Source organism: Dermochelys coriacea, chromosome 9 (genome assembly GCF_009764565.3).
Source record: "Dermochelys coriacea isolate rDerCor1 chromosome 9, rDerCor1.pri.v4, whole genome shotgun sequence".
Lineage (NCBI taxonomy): Eukaryota > Metazoa > Chordata > Testudines > Dermochelyidae > Dermochelys > Dermochelys coriacea.
The window spans coordinates 101,459,199-101,481,022 of record NC_050076.1 but is presented as its reverse complement, the minus strand read 5'-3'; the positions used below and the strand labels follow the sequence as shown (position 1 = coordinate 101,481,022).

The window sequence follows — 21,824 nt, the reverse complement described above, 5'->3', positions numbered from 1 at the left end:
CAGAACATCCAGGGGTTTCCAGCGGTGTTGCTTCCTCATCTCCCCAGTCCACTGGGAAGCAGTAGCATGGAAAATCGAGGAAGAGTGAACGGCTGGGAGGACGGATGTGAGGACATAGAGGAAAGAGTAGGGCATGGGAACCAGTAAACCTGTGGGGAGGGGAGAGAGAGGCCATATATAGGAGTGGAAGGGAATCAGGCTGTTAGGGAGTGAGGCTGAACAGGGGTCTTCGGATGAGGAGTTAGGACTCAGCAGGGTCCCTGAAGAAGAAGGTATATCTGCCCCACCAGACCCGCATTACAGTATGAAAATAAACACCCCCAAGTGCAAAGAAATGGGATTCTCAGCATCAGAATTCAACTTCTATACAGAACAGTTCTGTGGCTGACCTAGACTAAACCCATCCCTAGCGCATCTGGTGAACATTTAAAGCTAGAAGACGACCCGATTAAGTGGTCACATCCTGTGCATGTCCTGTATTCCATTCCCAGTGTCACTGGGCTCCTCAAGTACCCGTCTGTAGGCAGAAACTTCCACTGAGATCGACTTCCACCTTCCCCTGTCTGATTCACTCGGGAATACCCCAACCTGATATTCGCAGCACCACAAGGCAGGGACTGTGGTGTCCGGGCCCCTGTGTTGTGGCATCACGTGAATGAATCAAGGAGGAAGGGATCTGATTAGGCAGAAAAAAATCTTTGATTTACACACCAGTATCTTGGCAATGGGCAGCAACAGAAGGAAATACAGGAGACCGTGAGAGGTTAGTAACGTTTGATTACAAGCTGGGTTTTGTTTTTAAACTTTGCTTGAGTGTGGCAGCGGCTCTTCAAAGGACTAATCTCTGTGTGACTGTTCCCAGCCTCAACCATGCCCCCGTGGATAATATGTACTTAGAAAACCACAATCCAAATATGCCTAAGCTCTCAGGCTGGTTGCCCGCAACTTCAAGATACCCATATGTGCCCTCAGCACCCCTTTGCCCAGATACAATACAGATAGGCACTCCCCACTCTCTCATGACAGACACTCCCCACAGGGAGAGCAGAAGGGGGCAGACTGCAGCACACTCCTGAAATCCAGTGTGGTTTACTAGATGTGCCCTGGAGAACCAATGCGCATAGCTGCACAGAAGTCGGGCTGCACCCTTATTATTCTTTTGATGCTCCCATGATAAAGATCTGTAACAGGCCAATGCCATGTCAAGGCAGACAGAAAGTTAATCCATCGGAAAGACCTTCTTTCATAACAAGGTGGTGAGGCCATTAGCAGCTGTCATTTGCCCATTCGTAACCAAGGCAATGGAAGGAGCTCTCTTAGTCTCTCCTCTACCCAGAGCTACATTCCCAGGGTTGGCAAAGCAACACCCTTGGGGCCCCATCCTCTTCTCTCCAGCGGCATGTGGGTGCCCCTAACTCCACAGAAGCTGGGAGCAGCCAACAAGCTCTCTCAAGCTGTGCCAACTGCCTCCATCTGCTGGTGAGGCTGCCTTGCATAGGCCAGGCAAGCCAGGAGGTGGAGTGGAAGCGAGACCTTCCCAATAGGGCACCAGAGAATTCCATCTGTGCCCAGGCCTGGTGGGATCATCCCCCTTCTTTCCCCTCACTTCCTTTACATCATCACAGAAACTCTGTAAACATGAGCTCCTTCTGCCTCCAGGGCTGGATGCTGACAGGGGACGTGGTGCCTCATGTGACTGCTAATTTCTCTTTCAGAGGAGTGCAGCTTTCTGAAGCACAACCACAGAGCATGGGGAAGAGGGGTGAAGGGCTGGAGAGCGAGGGGAGAGAGAGGGAGAAGATCCGCTCTGTCTCAAACAGAATTAATTTAGGGCAGTGCTAGGACCTGTCACACACAGGAGGTCAGACCAGATGATCACAGCACTCCCTCCTCACCTTAGAATCTACGAAGACAAACACTGTACACACAAGTTTCAGAGTAGCAGCCGTGTTAGTCTGTATTCGCAAAAAGAAAAGGAGTACTTGTGGCACCTTAGAGACTAACAAATTTATTAGAGCATAAGCTTTCGTGAGCTACAGCTCACTTCATCGGATGCATTTGGTGGAAAAAACAGAGGAGAGATTTATATACACACACACACAGAGAACATGAAACAATGGGTTTATCATACACACTGTAAGGAGAGTGATCACTTAAAATAAGCCATCACCAACAGCAGGGGGGGGAAGGAGGAAAACCTTTCATGGTGACAAGCAGGTAGGCTAATTCCAGCAGTTAACAAGAATATCTGAGGAACAGTGGGGGGTGGGGTGGGAGGGAGAGAGGCTCGTTCACCTGCGCATCTACCAATGTGATATATGCCATCATGTGCCAGCAATGCCCCTCTGCCATGTACATTGGCCAAACTGGACAGTCTCTACGTAAAAGAATGAATGGACACAAATCAGACGTCAAGAATTATAACATTCAAAAACCAGTTGGAGAACACTTCAATCTCTCTGGTCACTCGATCACAGACCTAAGAGTGGCTATACTTCAACAAAAAAGCTTCAAAAACAGACTCCAACGAGAGACTGCTGAATTGGAATTAATTTGCAAACTGGATACAATTAACTTAGGCTTGAATAGAGACTGGGAATGGATGAGTCATTACACAAAGTAAAACTATTTCCCCATGGTATTTCTCCCTCCCACCCCACCCCCCACTGTTCCTCTGATATTCTTAGGTTTCAGAGTAGCAGCCGTGTTAGTCTGTATTCGCAAAAAGAAAAGGAGTACTTGTGGCACCTTAGAGACTAACAAATTTATTAGAGCATAAGCTTTCGTGAGCTACAGCATCCGATGAAGTGAGCTGTAGCTCACGAAAGCTTATGCTCTAATAAATTTGTTAGTCTCTAAGGTGCCACAAGTACTCCTTTTCTTTTTCTGATATTCTTGTTAACTGCTGGAATTAGCCTACCTGCTTGTCACCATGAAAGGTTTTCCTCCTTGCCCCCCCTGCTGTTGGTGATGGCTTATTTTAAGTGATCACTCTCCTTACAGTGTGTATGATAAACCCATTGTTTCATGTTCTCTGTGTGTGTGTGTATATAAATCTCTCCTCTGTTTTTTCCACCAAATGCATCCGATGAAGTGAGCTGTAGCTCACGAAAGCTTATGCTCTAATAAATTTGTTAGTCTCTAAGGTGCCACAAGTACTCCTTTTCTTTTTGCACTGTACACACAAGTCATGCTCTGTAATGTGATTTTCAGAGGCTCTTGTACTGATCTGGGAATCATATCAATTCTTGATTGATTTCAGTAGCACTACACTGATTTCAACCAGCTGAGGATCTAGCCCAAAGTGTGGGTGCACGGGATCCACAGCTCTGCTAGGCTGGACTGGGGTTTCTTTCTCCTGTGCAACCATTTTATGACATGTGAAAACATCTTGTTTTAAACATCTGCATTCTGCTATTGTGAAAAAAACCCTTCTTCCCTGCAGGGTAGGCTGTCACCTTGCAAACAAGGTCCACACACTGACCTTCTCTTTCACTGACGGTGACCTTATTAGTACTAATCATGTTTCTAATAATATCTGGCACTATAAGCACACCATCTGCTGTAACATTGCTGTAAATCTTTAAAAAAGGGAAATGCGTTTGGTTTAAGCATTTTTCCTTTCCAACACAGTGTTTCCTTTTAGGAACAAACGTCTCACAATTGCTTTAAACTAAATCTTCCCCCAAGTTACAAACTCTGGACTGAATCCAGCTACACTGAACTACACTGGGACCAGGTTAAAGCTCCAGCTAACGCAAAAATTCAGAGCTAAAGCTGAAAATCCATCCGGCTGAAACCCCATCATTAACTCTTCTGATTGTGGCAACATGTTGAGTAAAACAACAACAGGGGGACGACTTGGAGGCATCAGAGTATATAGACATCCCGGGATTGCACTGAGCCAAGAGAACCAAACCCCCAAGATGTCTCAGTAGCAGCAGCAGCTCGACAATTTCTTCCTTTGTTATATACTTTATATTGTATGGATAAGAGTAAATGTTATACTGCATTATATTATAGCAAACACTTATATTTAAGCTGAATACTTTTATTTACTTTCAGGAAGAGATTGCCTACCTGTCCCAGAGTGGAGATGAAGGATTTAATCTCCTTTAAAATAAATCCTTTTAAAGAACATAGTAGCCATCGCTGAAGTCTATCCATTCAGCAAGAGTTCTCTCAGCCAGTTTGGATATCCTTACTCGCGTTGACTTCAATAGGACTACTATCTATGGTCCCTCTTACAATAGTTTCTGAGCACCTCACAGTCTTTAAGAAGCTTGTCTTTTGCTATTTTATGGACAATAATAAATGACTTAATATGCAGTAGATCAAGCTTTGCCCACATAAGGCAACTTTCAGCAAAGTACCTCAACGCATTTATTGAATAGCCATGCAACAATATTTACAGGATAAGATTTTCAACAAGAAGAGCTCCTCTTTTGAACATCTAGCCACCTATTTAGCTGCCTAAGTGGGAGCTGTTGGGTGATGATTTCTTTTGAAAACCTGGCCTGCATTGATTATATTTACTGATAAGCTTCCAAGCCCCTCAATTATATAAGTATAAATTACTGCACCCTCTTTTCAAATGGATAAGCCAGAGTATTATGGTCCCTTTGCTGGCACCATTTTGCTGCAAAGATCTGCCCTGTGGGTTATTCTGAGTCGTAGCCATTAATGTGTCTAAGTGTTTTTACTGCTTTCCACCCTTGCTAGCGCTGCTGCGCCAACGTAGCTATGAGAACAGGAGCTGGGTTCTCCGCTAGCTCGGCATCACCAACACAACAGGGATGTCAGGCACCATCCCTGCAAGCTGCTCCATGCAGTGAACCTCTGTGCCTGCATAGACCACCTCCCCACCCCCAACACACAGGGGTCTGTCTGTGGAGAGCAGCTTGCTGGGTCGGGGCCTACATTCAGATTGCACAATACCGATTCCAGTGAGAGAGCTGGAAAAACAGAGCTTGACTTTCAGCTACTCAATCCAAGCGAAGGAAAGCATGCCTCGAAACCAGAACTCTCCTCAATTCTACCTAGGGCCCATTTCACCTCTCACTCACACCATCGTGCCGCAGGAGGGACTCCACTGACGTCAGCTCAAAGGAGGGGTAAACAAGAGAGAAATCAACCTGTAGGTATAACTCTGGGTTCTAAATCCAGCGCTGTTTCTAACATTTGTAATCCAACAGAACACCTCGGTGCACTCAGCATTACACAGCATTCAGCAAACTACAGCTCCTGACAGGCTGCACCTCCATAAACCTACAAACCTCAATCAGATGCTTAGGGTATGTTTGCACTGCAATTAGACACCCCAGGCTGACCTGGGCTAAGGGGCTGATTAATTATGGTATAAATGACCAGGCTCAGGCTGCAGCTCAAGCTCTGGGACTCTCCCCCCCTCTCAGAGTCCTAGAGCCCAGACTCCAGCTCAAACCTGAACATCTACACAGCAATTAATCAGCCCCTAAGCCTGAGTCAGCTGGCACAGGCCAGCTGAAGGATTTAACTCCAGTGTAGACATACACTCAGAAAGTGCTCCCTGCTCTTCAGATGGTTTCACATATAACCATGGAGTTCCCTGATGCATCCCAGTGTCTATCACACCAAGTCAGCCTGTGGCAACATAATTCACAGAAATATAGAAAACTGAACGGATGATGCACAATGCATGCAGAACCACAGGCAGGGAGGTTACGTCACTACAGATAAGATTATGAAAAAAGTCTACTTTATCTTTAAACAGTAGTTTCATGTTAGCACCTGGAGACTTCCAGCACACCTTACATCACAGAAGAGCCTATACACAGGCTGACGGGGTGGAAATGTGTGAGCAGCTGTTGAATAGTTTAGGTCTCTGATTTTGAGAGAGGATGCCCCAGTGGTAGCAGAGATGATAGCTAAATGAAAGTATGGTCTGTGCTAAATGAAAATCAAATCAATATTTTTAGACCCTGTTGTAGAACCTTTCTGCTTAGTGAGGCCCACAGTGCTTACAAGACAATAGAAGCACACAGTAGAAATCTTAATTGAGAGCAACTTTTGTAGAGATGGTGCAGTGTTCTCTCTCTAGTGCTATTGACAGAATCCATGGATTTTGCATGCTATAGTGAGAAGCATGTATTGCCATGCTAATGGATTTTGACCAGACTAGAAGCCAGAGTGCAATACCCTCTTATCAGAGGTTACCTTATCAAAGAGCCTTGTAAAGAGTGAGTGCTACAGGTCAAACAGCAATGATACACCAACTTGCATCATGTCACACACAGAGTTCAGGGTACCTGGAAGCCTAACTGCGCACATGCACGCACTCAGCTGTATCTGTGGAATGGCCACGTCTCGGCCGACACGCTGGGATTGAACTAAGGACCACCAGGGCTAAAAGCAGGAGCTGCTTCAGTGCGAGCTAAAGCTCTCTAGCTGGGGCAGTACCAGACTCTCATCCTCTGCAGGCCAGCACAGAAGGGGCCCTGCAACACATTCTCATCAATGGGCTGCACCTGCAAGACAAGTGCCTGCATTGCACCTGCACAGCAGCTAACTGTGTCCCATGTTTTCGCCCACCGCTGGCAGGCACGAACATGGTCAGTGCCACTTAAGTGCCCATATTTGAATAAAATGACCCTGATTGTCAGCGTGTGCAAGGAAAACAACAGTGCTAAGCTGGGTGGTGAGTGGTGACAGGGAGAGGGAAACTACCATGGGAATTGGGGAAGGTATACAGAGTGAATTTCCTCTCCCACTTGCTGTCACTACCCTAGGCCCTGCACCAACAAGTTACCCTGGCTGAAGCATGAGGAGTGCCTCTGAAGTCCATTCGCACATGCTTAAAGTTAAGCATCTGCTTCAGTACTTTGCTGAGCTGGGGCCTAGCTGGGAGGCTCTGTGCTAAGTGGGAGATGGCACCTTGTATTCTGGGCCACACTGCAGCCTGTCCGGGGAAAGGTCTCCAAGATGAATCAGTTCAAGCAGCATGCAGATAATCTGAAGGGTTCAGAGTCATACTCCAATCAAACTTTCTCTACTGCTTTTTTAGGCAAATGAAAACAGGAGTCAGCACTTCACCACCATCTACCCAACCAGAATGCCAAGGTTACTCTTGGCTCAGGTTAATGCCGAAAATGCTGCTTGCTCTGCACCTGTGGGACACCAATTAGCCCCTGGCTCAGAAATGGGATCCGAGACCCTTCTAACCACATCCAAGGGGTAGGCTCTGCACTGTGTGCTGGCTGGGAGAGGAGATGCTGGCAATGCAGCATGTGGAAAAGCCCTTCCTAAAGCTGCTTTGACTCTACCACTGAGCTCCTGGCCTCAGAAATGTGGTCAGGGGACCTAATCCTGCCAATTTCCCAGGTGTTGAAATGAATATACGCACAGTCTGGAGGGCCCAGCGCAAGGAGAAGCTGTAACAGAACAGGGGGCGGGGCTGTGAAAAAGAAAGGCAGTTCTACAGCCATGGGTGGGGAGCTAGCTACAAACACAGCAGCACTATGAATCTGATGCCCCCAGTACATTTGAACTAGGTTAATTAAACCATTATTTTAACATGACAAAAGTGTTAGCATAGTTCTGCACACTGCCACACCTTGCCAGAGCTGGTTCTGGGGCCGAAAGCTCCACCTTCCCAGCTAAATTAAGCCCTAAAGCCAAACCATTCTTTGGGAGGGATCTTCCCTGGCTGGGAATTGACACCCATGTCCCTCTTATGGGCAAATCTAAATCTGACCCGACAGTCCCCGACTGCTCTCCTGAACAGTGCACAGGACGAGGCCAGTCCTGCTCTCCCGTCTGTGCAGCCTGCCGAAGTCTGCTGGGCTGCAAGGTCTGGGGAGCAAAGCTGCCCAGCCTGAGGAAAAAAGGCGACCCAAGCTGAGGATTTCAATAAAAACAAAGGGTACAGCTGTTTTCAGCTCTGCAGCCCCTGTACTACCGGCAACACACTGCACTTACTCATGCTCAAATAAATTTGTTAGTCTCTAAGGTGCCACAAGTACTCCTTTTCTTTTTGCTAACGCACTGAACTGACATTCATGGGGCCGAGTTAAAACCCACTCGTTATCTCCCCACAGGAATTAAACCCCAACCTAATTCAAAGAGAGACCCCTTGTTTTTGCATATCCGGGAAGCAGAAGTGTTGCAGAGACACTGTGGGCAGGCTGTGAGCAGTTGTGGATGAGCAAGAAAACAGCACTTGGTGATTCTGCTGTGGAGCAGTACTCCAGAGGAGAGCAAATTCCTGTCAGGTCAGTTGATTCCTTTACACAGGAGCCACAGTGCTTTGCTTGAGGGCAGGTGCTCCCACACACCTGTCAGGTAAGAACTAGCCTTACTCAGACAGTGAGAAACATGCAGCTGGTGAAATGCTTCCCAGGAAAATATCGCTAGACAAGAGTAAGTGGAAAAACTATTGAAAACGTGACCTTTGCTGGTTCAGGAGTTATTTTTTTAGATGTCCACCTCACTCAAATTGACCAGCTCCACAACGCAGCCTGCTGCTCTTGATCTGCACAAATCAAAGTAAATAGCAGAGGTACTGAGTTTCCAAAAGGGATCGTTACAAAGCACATCAACTGACTGGAAGGAAAATACCTAAGGACACTTCCTATGCACAATCAGTGCCCAAGTATGATCCATTAACTGCTAAATGGGCCAACATGCCAAATATACCTTACCCATGTATCAGCCAAGTGGCTTATGAACGTCATCACTGTTGAGCTGAGTAAACAATACGCACTTTAATTCTTTTGGTAAGAATGAATTTGGTGTCATGAAAGGGGCCAGGCTGATAACGAAGGAGGATGATCTCACAGAACAGGATGGAGAGCTGCAATACGAGCTTCCCTGTGCTGCTCCTGCAACTGACCTTCACCCTAGCTAGAGAAGGTCCGAAGGGAGGTCGCTCTCCCTCATCTCTCTTCTAATAATGCCCGAAGGGATGTGGGCATCTATTTATCTACTGAGAGCCGTGCTGAGACCACAGGCCAACGTGCAGCCATCAGTCATGGTGCGGCGATCCCCACGAAGATGATCTGCATCTCTCCACGCAGCCAGGGAATGTGCACTTGGAAAGGCAAACCCCAGGGAAGTGACGTGGGGAATCCGGGAGATCGTGCAAAAGGAATGGGCCTAATCAGGCCCATTAGGCTCAGTCCTGTCTTGGGGCTGGCACAGAATTGTACTGCCCCGGGGGGGAGACCAGGAAGGGAGACTGACTCAGGGAGGAACAGCTTTTCCCCAGGGCATAGATCCTGGAGCAGCCTGCTCCCAGCCAGTGCCACGTGTGACTCCATCTCCACAGGGCTATTGGTACACAGACCACGCTGTAATGATGGGACAAGCATGAGGCTAGAGCTGAAGAAAGAAAAGCCCCTCCCTGGCACGGAGTTACAGTGATGTTGATGAGGCTGTCCCATAAGTAACTCTCCTCCAGGCCTGGGAGGGCGCTAACCCAGGGCCTCTCCAATGGAACCAACCAAGAGCCCAAGGGATCCCTATTACTGCAGCTCATGAGTCTCCGAGATTGATCCCATGGGTGATTGGCCAGACCGGACTCTCCCCATGGCACCCTCCTGCCCCACACAGATGTACGCCGTGACTCTAAGCAGAATGCAATGTGTTACACAGGGACATTAGGCAAGCTAATGTTCTGATCCGCTAACAGCTACAGCACTATGCTGGCAGAACACAGGGTTCGACTCTGCTTTTTCCCCTAGACCACATCACACGGCATCAGTGCCACTGCTCCAGCCACGGCCCAGGGCCCTCCTAGATGAACCCCTCCTTCCAGGCATTTCAAAACTCATTTATAGCTTTTAATTATAGAAGCAAAAAGGCTTCCCACCTCCCTACAGCCCCCGGGGGCACAGAGGCTCCAAGGAGGCAGGGCCATGACTCCATCCTCCCATCCTGACCCTGCACTTGCCAAAGGAGCTAACTGGCCACATGTAAGCTATTAAGCTGAGCCCCATAAGTGGGCACATTGCCTCTAGGCCACCTCTCCACACAGTGCTGTGCCTAACAGGCACAATCAACCTGTGTTAGGCTCAGAGCGGCTAACTAAGGAGTTTAGCCTCTTACATGACTTCACTGTTGCTCCCGCAAAGAGCAAGATGGCCCTGAAACCAGCCACATGGGACCTGTCACAGCCCAGCCTCGATCACAGGAAAGCTGGGTCAGATTTACCAACGCTGCCCCCAGACTCCATACTGGGAGGCACTTTGCACACAGATGGGCAGCCACCTTGCAATTCCCAGCATCATGGCGTCAGGGTCAGCAGGGGCACAACTCTCCCAACTTCTCTAAATGCATCAACAAAGTGAAGAATCTTGGAGACCCCGGGGACAACGACAGGCAGGGGCTGTCTGCAGTGCAGAACACAATGCAAAAGAAAACCTGCACACTGTGCATGCACAGGAACTCTCTGCCTGTCTCCTCATGGTATACTATGCCCTTGCTTGCTGCCAGGTACCGCAAACCACCTGTCCTGGGAGAATGCAACTCACCAAGCTAAGATAAAACATTCTCAGCTCTGGAAAGACCAACCAGAACAATGAGCCTGGCCCTCTCTAGAGCAACCCAAAAAAACCCATCTGCTTGCTATGAGCAGAGACAAGGAATTACTAACACTTGCAGATAAATAAATCAAGTGAAATATCCTGGAACTGCAAAGAGCAGAACTCTATGAACCCTAAATAAATCTAAGCTATTTTGTGTTCACTGCTGCAGTGTTACAGTGCGGCATGCATTGTGCAGATTAAAAACATAGGTTATTTACTCTACTTCATGCATGTCACACACAAGCTTCAGAAGTAACTTCTCCCATCACAGTAAACCGTATGTATACAACACTCTACTTAAAAAGAAAAGGAATACTTGTGGCACCTTAGAGACTAACAAATTTATTTGAGCATAAGCTTTCAGGAGCTACAGCTCACTTCATCGGATGCATTCAGTGGAAAATACAGTGGAGAGATTTATATACATAGAGAACATGAAAAAATGGGTGTTATTAAGTCATACAACAGAGCATTAGTGAACAAGTGCTAAAATAAACATGCAATCTACATTAGCTTCCTAGTTTTCAGTCACATTTCCTTGACTGCACCTACGAAAAGGGAGTCTGCTGCTAGTTGCAAAGGATAAATACCAGTATCTGTGTGCTGACAAAATTATTACATACCTTTTTTTTTTTTTTAAACAGACTGAATTGTAATGCACAGAACAAAGGTGATCAGGCCCTAAGAAATGTGTGTTATTTTTACATTTTAAGTATATTTATTTCCTTAATTTCAACTATGGTACTGTTATAAAAAAAACCCAGTAATTACAGATTTTTTATATGTATATATTTTCCCCTCTTTTAGGCTCTGATTCAGCAAAGCAATTAAGCAAGTGCCATAAGACACCTTAGATATCCAAAAACCTGCCAAAATCTCAATAGAATGCCATTGCAAAATAAATTAATTCTTGGTCAGATACTGTCATTCTGCTGTAAAATAAAAACTTCTCACAAAGGCAATTTATTTAGAAATTGTTTGTCTGGTTTACTTAGGGCTTGCCTACACATGAGAGTTACCATAATTCAGAATAAGACACGGTGTGACTTTAAATTGGATTAATGATTCCTGAACAACTCCATGTATGGACACACTTATCCCAGAAATAAGAATGCCTTGTTCCAAATTAAGTTATTTCCACTGAAATAAACTAATCTGGAATAAAGCACTTTTATTCCAGAATAAAAATGTCCATACATGGGGTTAATTAGGAATAGCTATTCTGGAATAACTCCCCATGTGGACATGCTCTCTTTGGCTAAACTCTCTGAGATGTGGTCTAAAATTCAGTTACCATCCTTCTCTTAAAAACTTCAAAGAAAATATCAATTTTTTAAAAAGAAAATGGCCATATACTGAGCTCAGTGCTGTTTATATTAATTCCCATAGGCTTTGAAATCTTAACACATATCAAACCCAATTCTGATGGCACAGCAGTGTAAATCGGGGTAACTCCACTGAAGTCAGAATAGAAGGGGTTCAAGTTTAGTATCAAGCCCATAAAGAACAATCTCCTGTCTCCTAATCTCATAAGTAGATTGAATACATTTGGATAATCAAGATTTCAGACTGCCTGGGGAGATTTTCTATGCAACTATCAGACATCAAGTGACACCACCCAATTGTTGAAAACAAAGTTTGGATAACTGAGTTTTGAATAATCAAGACCTTTTCTGTACCACATCTGTTACCAACACAATTACACATGTGAATGTTTCAATGAGCTAGTTTAGTGCTGACCAGCTTAAAAACAACAATAGACAGTAGTAGTTTCATAAGGCCACAGTTTCAAATCTGACCCCCGCAAATCCAAATCTGGACATCTGAGATTTTTGGCTTTCTACATTTTGGCATCCAAAAGGTTTGGATTTCTTTCTGCGCCAGTACACCAAGTAAGCAAACCTGAGATTACAAATGTTGTTTTCAAACATTAATCCATATTTGGGGCATTCAAATGGTTACAAATGTAAATCAAAGCTTCTTCGAAATTTTGGTCCACATTATATGCACACTTAATTAGTACATTTGTATCTATGAAAGTTCCTTTCCCCGGCCACATTACATATCAATTTGTGTTTCCAGTAATTCAACAATATCTTTCTTAAGCTCTTTTAAAGCTGTACAGGAGCAGCCAAGAACTCAGACTCTAACAATCTGCTGTGAAGGCAATTAAAAAACCAGAAAAGCTCACAGTTGTATGGGTTATACGCTTGAATAGTTGAAGAAAGTTAACAGATGAGCACTTATTGGAGGACTGCTATAAAGCCCTGGTATTTCTGGGCAAGTTGGCAAAACCAACTAATCAAGAGTGGCCCCCTGAAAATGCCACTGGTTTAAATGGAGTTGTATGTCAAAACTAAGCAAGGAACACTTATTTGATCATTTTTAATTAATTTAAATGGCCTTATTGCAGATTAACTCCCTTTCCTCTATATTACTGTTTTGTTTCCCTTGAAATGAAAACTACTGTCATTTGATGCATGGCTGTAAATGCTATCTGGTTTATAGGGGCATAAGTACCCTGCTACCCTTTGCTGAAATTTTATTTTCTGTTTCATAGCTTCTTAAACTAATACTTCTCCATGAAACATAACAGATATCAGTATGCCTCATAAACCAGCAGTATACTGGGAGGGCGTTTTTTTTCCTCCAGTAAAAGATAAAAAGAGTTATCCCAACACTGTACTAAATCAGAGTCCTGAGTCTTTTCTGCGACCATGCCTGTCAGTTCTGCTTGCCCGAGGCAGACCTAGTAAAGGGCAAGCACTGGAAATTTGTTCTCCTAAAGGTAGCAGTAACTGGGGTATGATATACACATCTGAATTCAAATAATCCTGCTCTCCTTAATGAACCTGAAGGAGGAAGCACAGTGTGTGGGGGATGGGGTGGGGGGGGTGTCCTGGTATATAAGCTAAACTTCTGATCAGCTTCAAACAGCACCTTTTCTTCTTTTTACAATCAACTTGCCAGAGAAAGATTTCCTTCTCTTCCCTTCAGTTTCCCTCTCAAATAGCCTGAGTTCCAGGATGGGCAAGATTCAGTCCTGAACTTGCAAAATTTTGGTTCCTAAATTGGTCCCAACTCTTTGAGGCTCCAAACAGGTTGCACTGTGATGCATAATGCAACCATCCCAGACTCCTGTAAATAAAACTTTATAACCCACCCATTATGTATCCCATATTTCTTGGAGAGAAAATACACCAAGAGAGATGCAGAGACACAAGCACACAGACATGTGGAACAGAGAGCTTGGCATTTCCTTTGATAACAGAGACTACATCTGCAACCATATCTGTTTTTACTATTCGACGAGCATGTAATAATCAAAGAATACTAAGCTGTAATAATGTTAAGAACACTGTATGTGACCTGGTCAGTGAGGTGATGTGATTGCATACTGGGTTACCAGACATCCCTGGATTAATGTTCTGTTCCAACATAATAAGGGGCTGTGGGAAAAGCAAGCAGGGAAACAACACTCTGGATCCAGATAAGCAACCGCGAAACAAACCTTGGGGGGCAACTGAAAGACAACGGAGGTTTAAAACCCATTAGCTTTGAGCATCCTATATCTTGTCTCTAATGAAGAGACACAGCTCTTCCGCAATGCTGGGAACAGAGAGATCAAGAAAACATTAAAGAGTTAAAAAGCCATTTGGGTGGGTGGGTGGGTGGTGGGGCAAGTGTCAAGGGCTGCCAGGGGGACAAGGTGGCTCTGCGAAGAGCGGGATCCTTCCAGAGAATGGGAAGCCCTAGGCAAAGGCCGCCAAGTGTCTAGACAGTTTATTGCTTTAAGATCTGTTTTCTCTGAAATGCTTTTGTTCTAAATAAATACTGCTGTTTGGTCACGGCTGTCCTAGCTCCCGGAGGGAGTAGCATGTACGCACTGCCAAGAACTCAGGTCTGCTGAGGTGATCTCAGACCAGGCCTAGGTGCCAACTATGAAGGGGAGAACCGCTTGATTCTGGAATTTGTGGAGTTGGCGGCACTTGGGGTCAAACATTGCTACTCTCCTGCACTTTCCTCTCTGTGGGATGAAGCAAGCTGGCCCATTGAGATGCAACGGATCCAATCAGAGAAGGCTAGGGAAAACTTCCCACTCAGACTCTGTTCTCCTGCCATTTAAAAGGTCTATAAAGAGCACATGCTTCTATATTGAAGACCAGGCTGTAATGAGTGTGTAAATTTATTCGTTACTTAATTACACATAACAAAAAGGATGAAATACATGCTGAGCAGGCAGCTTAAGCTAGTAGCTGACCACTTTCAACAACAACTTTGATATCTCTTTTCCCTTCCAAACTGGATGTTCCCTGACTCCTCCCTGCCCCGGTTAATTGCAACCATGTGCTATTGCCAATGGGTGGGATTTGAACCTGAGCCAACCAGTGCACATGGGGATCTGCACATTTCATTCCTTGAGTCCAGCTCTGCAAAGCACTGCCTCTGGAAGAAGCCTGGGTGCTTGTCAGGAGCTCCTTACTGAGCTGTAACCCGCATTATGTACTGCAGGTCACTTTAGTTAGTCCTGCCTGCAAGGCAATTTATGGGTGTTAAGTAACAGAGCCAGACTGAGCGGTTAGGCCATTTGTGGGAAGCTCTAAACTAAAACCTACTTCTGCTGCTCTCTCAAGTGGTCCAGTAAGAAATATATTGGACTATCACACCGAGTATTTACTGTACTCCTTTTATCTTACAAGTGAATGTTATACAATTTAAAGTAAACATATTAATCTCTTTATTCAAAATATTTGTCCGACCACTGGCTGCAGTTCAAAAGATTCAAGGGCACAAGGAACAAACTTTTTTCTTTGCTGATAAAAATATATTTCAGTCTATCACTGTTAGCAGGTGAGTAATGTAACTGAACATTTTAATGGTGTTATATAACTAAGGAATCATCTGATGAACTTGGATTAACAAGAACAAAGCTAAATGCAACTTGGATGTCTGAACTTCCTATCAACATGGAACTAATGGGAAAATGCTAAGAAGGTAAAAACTGTAATACAGGTTAGACTATGTCAAATGGGACCTGGACATGGTCTTAATTTATGCATACATATTTGTACTAGTTCACCTAGCTATTGTGCCCGAAATTTAAAATAAACCCAAGGCTTTTCAAGAAAAACTCCAAGTTCAATGGGAAATTTTTAAGATCACAAAATTACCTGAGATTCTTTCTAGCAATTCAGACAACAGGAAACTTATCCTACGTTAGCACTACAAGCATAAGCTTGGATTTTTCAAAAGTAAGTAGTGATTTTGAGCGTCAGTTTTATCCAGGCCAAACTTCAAACACTCTAAAGGGAGATAACTTTTCAGAAAGTGCCCTCTGAAAAAGCAGACACCTTTAAGATGTTATGGAGGGGAGGGGATGTTGATGGAGGGGAGGGTATGACGAAGTTGCCTACAATGGTATGTGGCCCCTCTGTGGCTGCTATTAAGCAAGCATCTTCAATGACCTGGGATGGGACACTGGAAGGGGACGGCTCTGAGTTACTACAGATAATTCTTTCCCAGGTGCCTGACTGCTGGATTTTGCCCTCATGCTCAGTGTCTGACTGACTGCTGTATTTGGGGACAGGAAGAAATTTTCTCCCAGGTCAGATGGGCAGAGACCCTGGTGGGTTTTCGCCTTTCTCTGCAGCACGGGACATGGGTCACTTGCTGGTTTGAACTAGAGTAAATGGTGGATTCCCAATAACTTGCAGTCTTTAAATCATGATGTAAGGGCTTCGGTAACTCAGCCAGAAGTTATGGGCCTATTACAGGAATGGGTGGGTGAGGTTCTGTGGCCTGTGATGGGCTGGAGGTCAAACTAGATGATCATGGTGGTCCCTTCTATGTCTCAGATTAGGCACCTCGGACTTGATGCACTCAAAATCACTAGTCACTTTTTAAAAATCTTGGCTTAGGCTTTCAGTGGCTCAATTAGGATAATTTTCCTGTTCTCTGTTGCTGGAAAGAATCTGGTAATTCTGTAAACTTAAAGTTTCCCAATGAACTTTATATGTAACAAGGAATAAAGCAGCATTTACTTCCTGTGAAATTGAACTCACAGGAATGATCACTAGCAAAAGATTTAGCTCATTAACTCGCATATGTTTTGCACACTGTGCATCTACTCATATAACTTGAAATCTCCTGCAATCCCCAACTTTCTCTAGGCACCACTCTCCAAATAATTTGGCTGCCTATAACATATTTGGTACAATGTAGCTGCACCCTGATACAGGCAAATACAGCTGAGGCTGATCAATTAGTGAAAACTGTGTCTATTTAAAAGCACGTTTCAGAGACCTGTTCTGAATTCAAAGCCAGCATACTCTGGACACAAGTTAAAAGTTTTGCTGTTCTAGGATGCTCAGTTTTGGATCTCTGCTTTTCTCATTTCACTTTCATTTACAGTCTGTAATCTGAGTTCTCCATTTCAGGCATAGCCATGACCTACAATCTCAAAACGCTCTACAAAATGTGCTCTCTCTCTCTCTCTCTGATGTTCGATATTCTGTACATTTGTACCAGATGTCAAAACCCAATACAAAACATAATTGTGGCAGAGTTAAAAGTTTTCTCTGACTCTACCAACACTGCTGGTACCTTACACAGGAAACTTCATGATACTTCCAGTGTCTGAATCTGGCCAAATGAAACAATTGTGGGGTGCTAAGCATTAGCTAGGCTAGATTTTAGGGGCTATATTCTACACAAACAACATCCTCCCTCCAGAAAAATACTTGTTATACTCATCTCTCATATTCCACTCACTTGAAATGATTCAGGAAGCGAATGATAGGAAAGTTAAGCAATGTATGTGTTAGACAGTCCTCACCTTTAGAGAGTCAAAGCAGGCAATAACTCGACCATTTTCCACATGGCAACTCCGTGACGGATGGGCAAACTTGCACTCTGCATCAGATCGAGAACAGGTACCTCTCTGAAATTCTCGACATACTTCTAAAGTCAGCCATTTTGTATCACGAACCAGGGAAACGTTTACAGCCATATTAAAAACAAAAATTAAAACGCAAGCAATCACACCCTTCTTTAGGACAATATTACTGCTGATTTTTTTAAAAAGGGTAAAAAAGTGAATTCAAGTTAAATGTGAAGAAATAACTAACTTGTTGCTTTGGTAAAATTTCTATTCGTCAGCACTTAGGTTTTCATTTAAGTCAAATTGTGTTTGTTTCAACAAGAATTAAACATAAAGCCAATCATAAAATAGAAATCTTATCAGAATAACTGAAAATCAAATGAGAGGCCAGCTCCTAAAAGTGCAATTGTAGAAGTTAAAATATAAGTGTTATATTTTGTGCCACTGCCAAAATTACTTGAAAATAACTGGCAGACTTTCAAAAGAATTCTGTGCTCTCCACTTAATGGTTTCAATTATTCTTGCAAAAAGCATATGCGGCTGGCAGCGCTTCTGTTTGCGGAATGGTCTGTTTTGCTTCCTTGGGCAGAAAACTTTTTTTTTTCCTTTTATTTCTGGGTTCTAAAAATGACAATTCGCGAGCATTAAAAGGAGCGAAAGGATGTTATCACTCAAAAATATTTGCTACATACTCGGGAAGGAAAAAAATGGCTGAGTGAACAGTGTAAAAAGAAAAAAAGGGGGGGGAAGGGATGGATGAGTTGCCGTTAGGGTATGAACTGCAAGCAACGCCAAATTTAAAAAAAAAGGGGGGGAGGGAGAGACAGCCTTAGACAGAAATCCAAGCAGCAGTGGCTTCAGGAAAGGCACTTTTCAGCAACCTGTAGGAAAAAGAGAAATAGAATCAGCTAAAACAATGCAATCTCCCCCTTGCCAAACTCTAGTTTTAAGAAACAACTATTTTCATTTTAATTGGAAATCTGCAGCTACTGACAGTGCGGCATAGTGCAGTCAGCCATTGTAGATAAAAAGGGCATTTCCCACATGAAGCTGCGCATGGTAAAAGGAAGCAACCAATTAGATTTACTGTTGCAGCAGAAGGTCTGGGCAGCCACCCAATAAAAGAGATTGTTTCATATTGTTCTATTCTAGCAGACATTCATTTTTGTGCCCACTGCACAGAAAATGCCTTAGTCTTACATGACGGCCTCTGGTGCATTCGTGATACATCTCTGCGTTTCAAATTTAAGTAGCTTAGCACAGGATTCACTTAATGGGCTGCTCCCAAGATGTGGTTTGGGTTACATACCTGCTCCTGAAATCCAGAGGATAGGAATCACTTTGAAAGCTAACCTACCGTAAGCACCAACTGCTTATTTCTCCCCTTTAAAGAGAACGGCTGTGTGCCACAGTCAGAATGCAGCTAGACAGAGAAACAGTAACACACGAGACCAGGGTGGAGTACAGTCACTATAAAATGGTTTTCAGACAAAGACTACTTAAAATTGTTGTTCTGTTTTTTAAATATATTAAAAATTCCCCCTCCCACCCCATAGGAAGCTTTCTGGCAGAAAGAGCAGATATTGCTTTCATTGTGTACAAAGAAGCAAAGCAGAAGGCACTGCCATAGTTCAGCCCTCATACGTACTCAGCTCTGCATCGGTAAGGTGTTTTATTTAACCCAATGTTAACTGGGGAATACATTTCAGCGGTTGACTGTAAGGTTACATGGAAACGAGAGATTAATTCACAGTCGTGTGTCTATAAATCTGGGCTTGACAAAATCAAAAGCAAAACCGACATGGAAACTTGAGCCACATGCACAGAGCAGAAAAAAATTAACTCATTGTTAACAACTGTATTTTACTGCAAGGTTGAAGGAGATTTCAATTATTATAGTCAGTTTCCAGCATCTCCAGCATGTTGGACAATAAATGATTGTCCATAACTTTCTATCGCTGATTTTCTTTGTAGGAGGTAACATGTTAAGCCATCCCTGGAGTTTCCCACATTTATATTAGAGGCAGCTAACGGAGCCTGACAGGATTAAGTTGGTTCAAGGTTTCTGAGATCCACCTCTTTTTTCAAAACATAAGGGCCAAATCTTGCAAACATATACATGTATGTAAATCTACTCACGTGAGCAAAAGTATGCACATACGTAAGCGTATGCAGTACTGGGACCTCACATTGCAAGAAATGGGCATTTAAATTCTTCCTATATCGTAGATATGTTATCAGAACTACATTTGTTAGCAATTTATACATTTTAACATAATTGAAAATGCACTCCAGATGTTTGGAGAAAGCACTCATTACATTTTTGTTTTTTTACACTAAAAAACTAAAATTGTGCAAAGTAAATTCCAAGTATGTGCTGAACCAACTAAAGTCACAGATTTGCAAGAGAGAGAGAAAGAGAGAGAGAGAGAGAGAGAGAGAGAGAGAGAGACATGCAAAAGCACGTAGACTCTTACGCAGAGTCTTACATCAGTGGAACAGTCTATAGTGCCAGAAGGACGTCTCATTTTTGGGTATCAGGCAGAGAACAGAGACAGTGAATGCCAAATTTACCAGACATGATTTAACCTCTGAAGCGGAGGGGGAAGAAAGCAGAACTGGCCCAGTGTCTTCTGGGCTTAGTCAGGAACGGAGAGACTGCTGCCAAACTGATCCTGATTTTGTAGGCAGGGCAATTTTGTGTTTGAATCTGGTTCACTTATGTCCAGCCTCTCAATCCTCCTTTATAGGGCATATGTAAGAAGGTACGTACATACATCTCCACAGACAGCTTGGAACAAGCTGGGTGCAGCTCCTAAAACGAGCTAGCACAGGTCGAGAATGGGTGGGGATTAGGTGGAACGCTCGTAGGAATTACTCCTAGCAGACTGAAATACAACTTTATAGTGAACAGGGCCATATTCCAAAGCTTTAGACTCCACTGAAAACGAGGGTCTGTTTCTTTGAGCCTGAATGCTATGGGCCCAAACCCGTTATATACCATTAGTGTGAATGTGTAATAATTAACTACCATCTGCCAATTACAGGGCTCCTCTCATCCTGAAAAGTCTCAAAGCATATGACAAACTGTGTGCTCTGCCTTTCTCTCTCATATAGATCTAATATAGAATATTGGAGGTGGTTGGCATTTTTCCATTATAATTTTATTTTTCATCAAGAATATCCTATGAAATATTAATGTTAAAAATGTTTGCTTTCCCCCTCAACCAGTTTCAGTACAGAATGATATATATATATTATACATGCGCGCACGCACGCACGCACACGCGCGCACACACACTCTCTCTCTCTCACACGTATACAATCCAGCAGTGCAATGCCCCCAGACACATGCCCTTGCTGGGGCATCACTGTTACTGATTCAGAAAAGCACAGAAGCACACGCTTAACTTTAATCATGAAAATAGTCCCACTTAAGTAAAAGATGCTTAAATGCTTTGCGGAACCAGGGCCTAAATCACTCACACTACTTCCTAGGAGTATCTTGGATGAGGCCTCCAAGTACAGAACAGCCCCAACCCAGCTTACGCTTGCATGATTTTACAAGATCACAGCCCAAAGATGTATGAGTTAGGATTCCCTATAAGTAATCACAGACATAACTTGCCAGTTCTGTCAATGGTTGGATTGTTGCAGATTTCCCCTCCCAAGAGTATAGATCCCTGTCCATTTTAGCCATATGGCCATAGGGAAAATCTAAAACCTGTGTTCTAACATCACGCTGAGGATTTTATACTGGTGTCATGAAACTCAAAACCAAAGGGGAAAGAAAAGTTCAACAAGCCCCACTGCTGACAGTATAAAAGTATGGCCCTTTCCTCATAATTCAATTCTCAGCAGCATACATTTTGCATACAGCAGTTTCCACATTTTTCCGGTTCTGTGTGTTACCACGGTTTTGGTACTGACTGTTCATTCTCCCGTCTATTTCAAATAAGAGGAACAAAACTTCCCCCTCCCCCGCAAAGCTCACTAGAACGAAGTTATAAAGGAGGGTCACAAAATATTCCTTTTGTTAATGTTATGCTTGTGGGAAGTTGAGTAAAGGGGGAGGGGCTTCCTTCGAAACCGATCTGGAGCTGCTGCAAAACATGCCATGTCTGTCTGGCAGAACCTATATCCCGGGCTACCAAATGGAACAATTTAGCCCTGACTTCAACAGAATGTCAGCAGAAAGGAGCAGCAGCGAAGGGCAAGCACTGAAGTGATTGCCTTTCCTCCTTCTGCAACCTAGAAACACAAAACGTAATGCCTGGCCCAGCAACAGATCATGATTGCATGTAATACAGGAGGTTATGTGCTTGCTGTGGAAATCAAAGGGCCCAATTTTGCTGCCACTGAAGTTAGTGGGACCAGGATCA

General features: G+C 44.0%; 1 protein-coding gene across 5 annotated transcripts in view; it reads right to left on the bottom strand.

Moving 5' to 3' along the window:
• MBNL3 (muscleblind like splicing regulator 3) overlaps nucleotides 1-21,824 on the bottom strand; it is a 122,072-nt gene that overhangs the window by 66,075 nt on the left and 34,173 nt on the right. For 4 of the 5 annotated variants that reach the window (XM_038415227.2, XM_043491532.1, XM_038415222.2 and 1 more), the window contains exon 2: nucleotides 17,398-18,323. The exons of the other annotated variant lie outside the window; for it this stretch is intronic. In XM_038415227.2, the coding sequence (XP_038271155.1) occupies nucleotides 17,398-17,571 (174 nt within the window). In that variant the 5' untranslated portion in view covers nucleotides 17,572-18,323. The remainder of the gene's footprint in view (nucleotides 1-17,397; nucleotides 18,324-21,824) is intronic. 5 annotated transcript variants of the gene reach the window in all.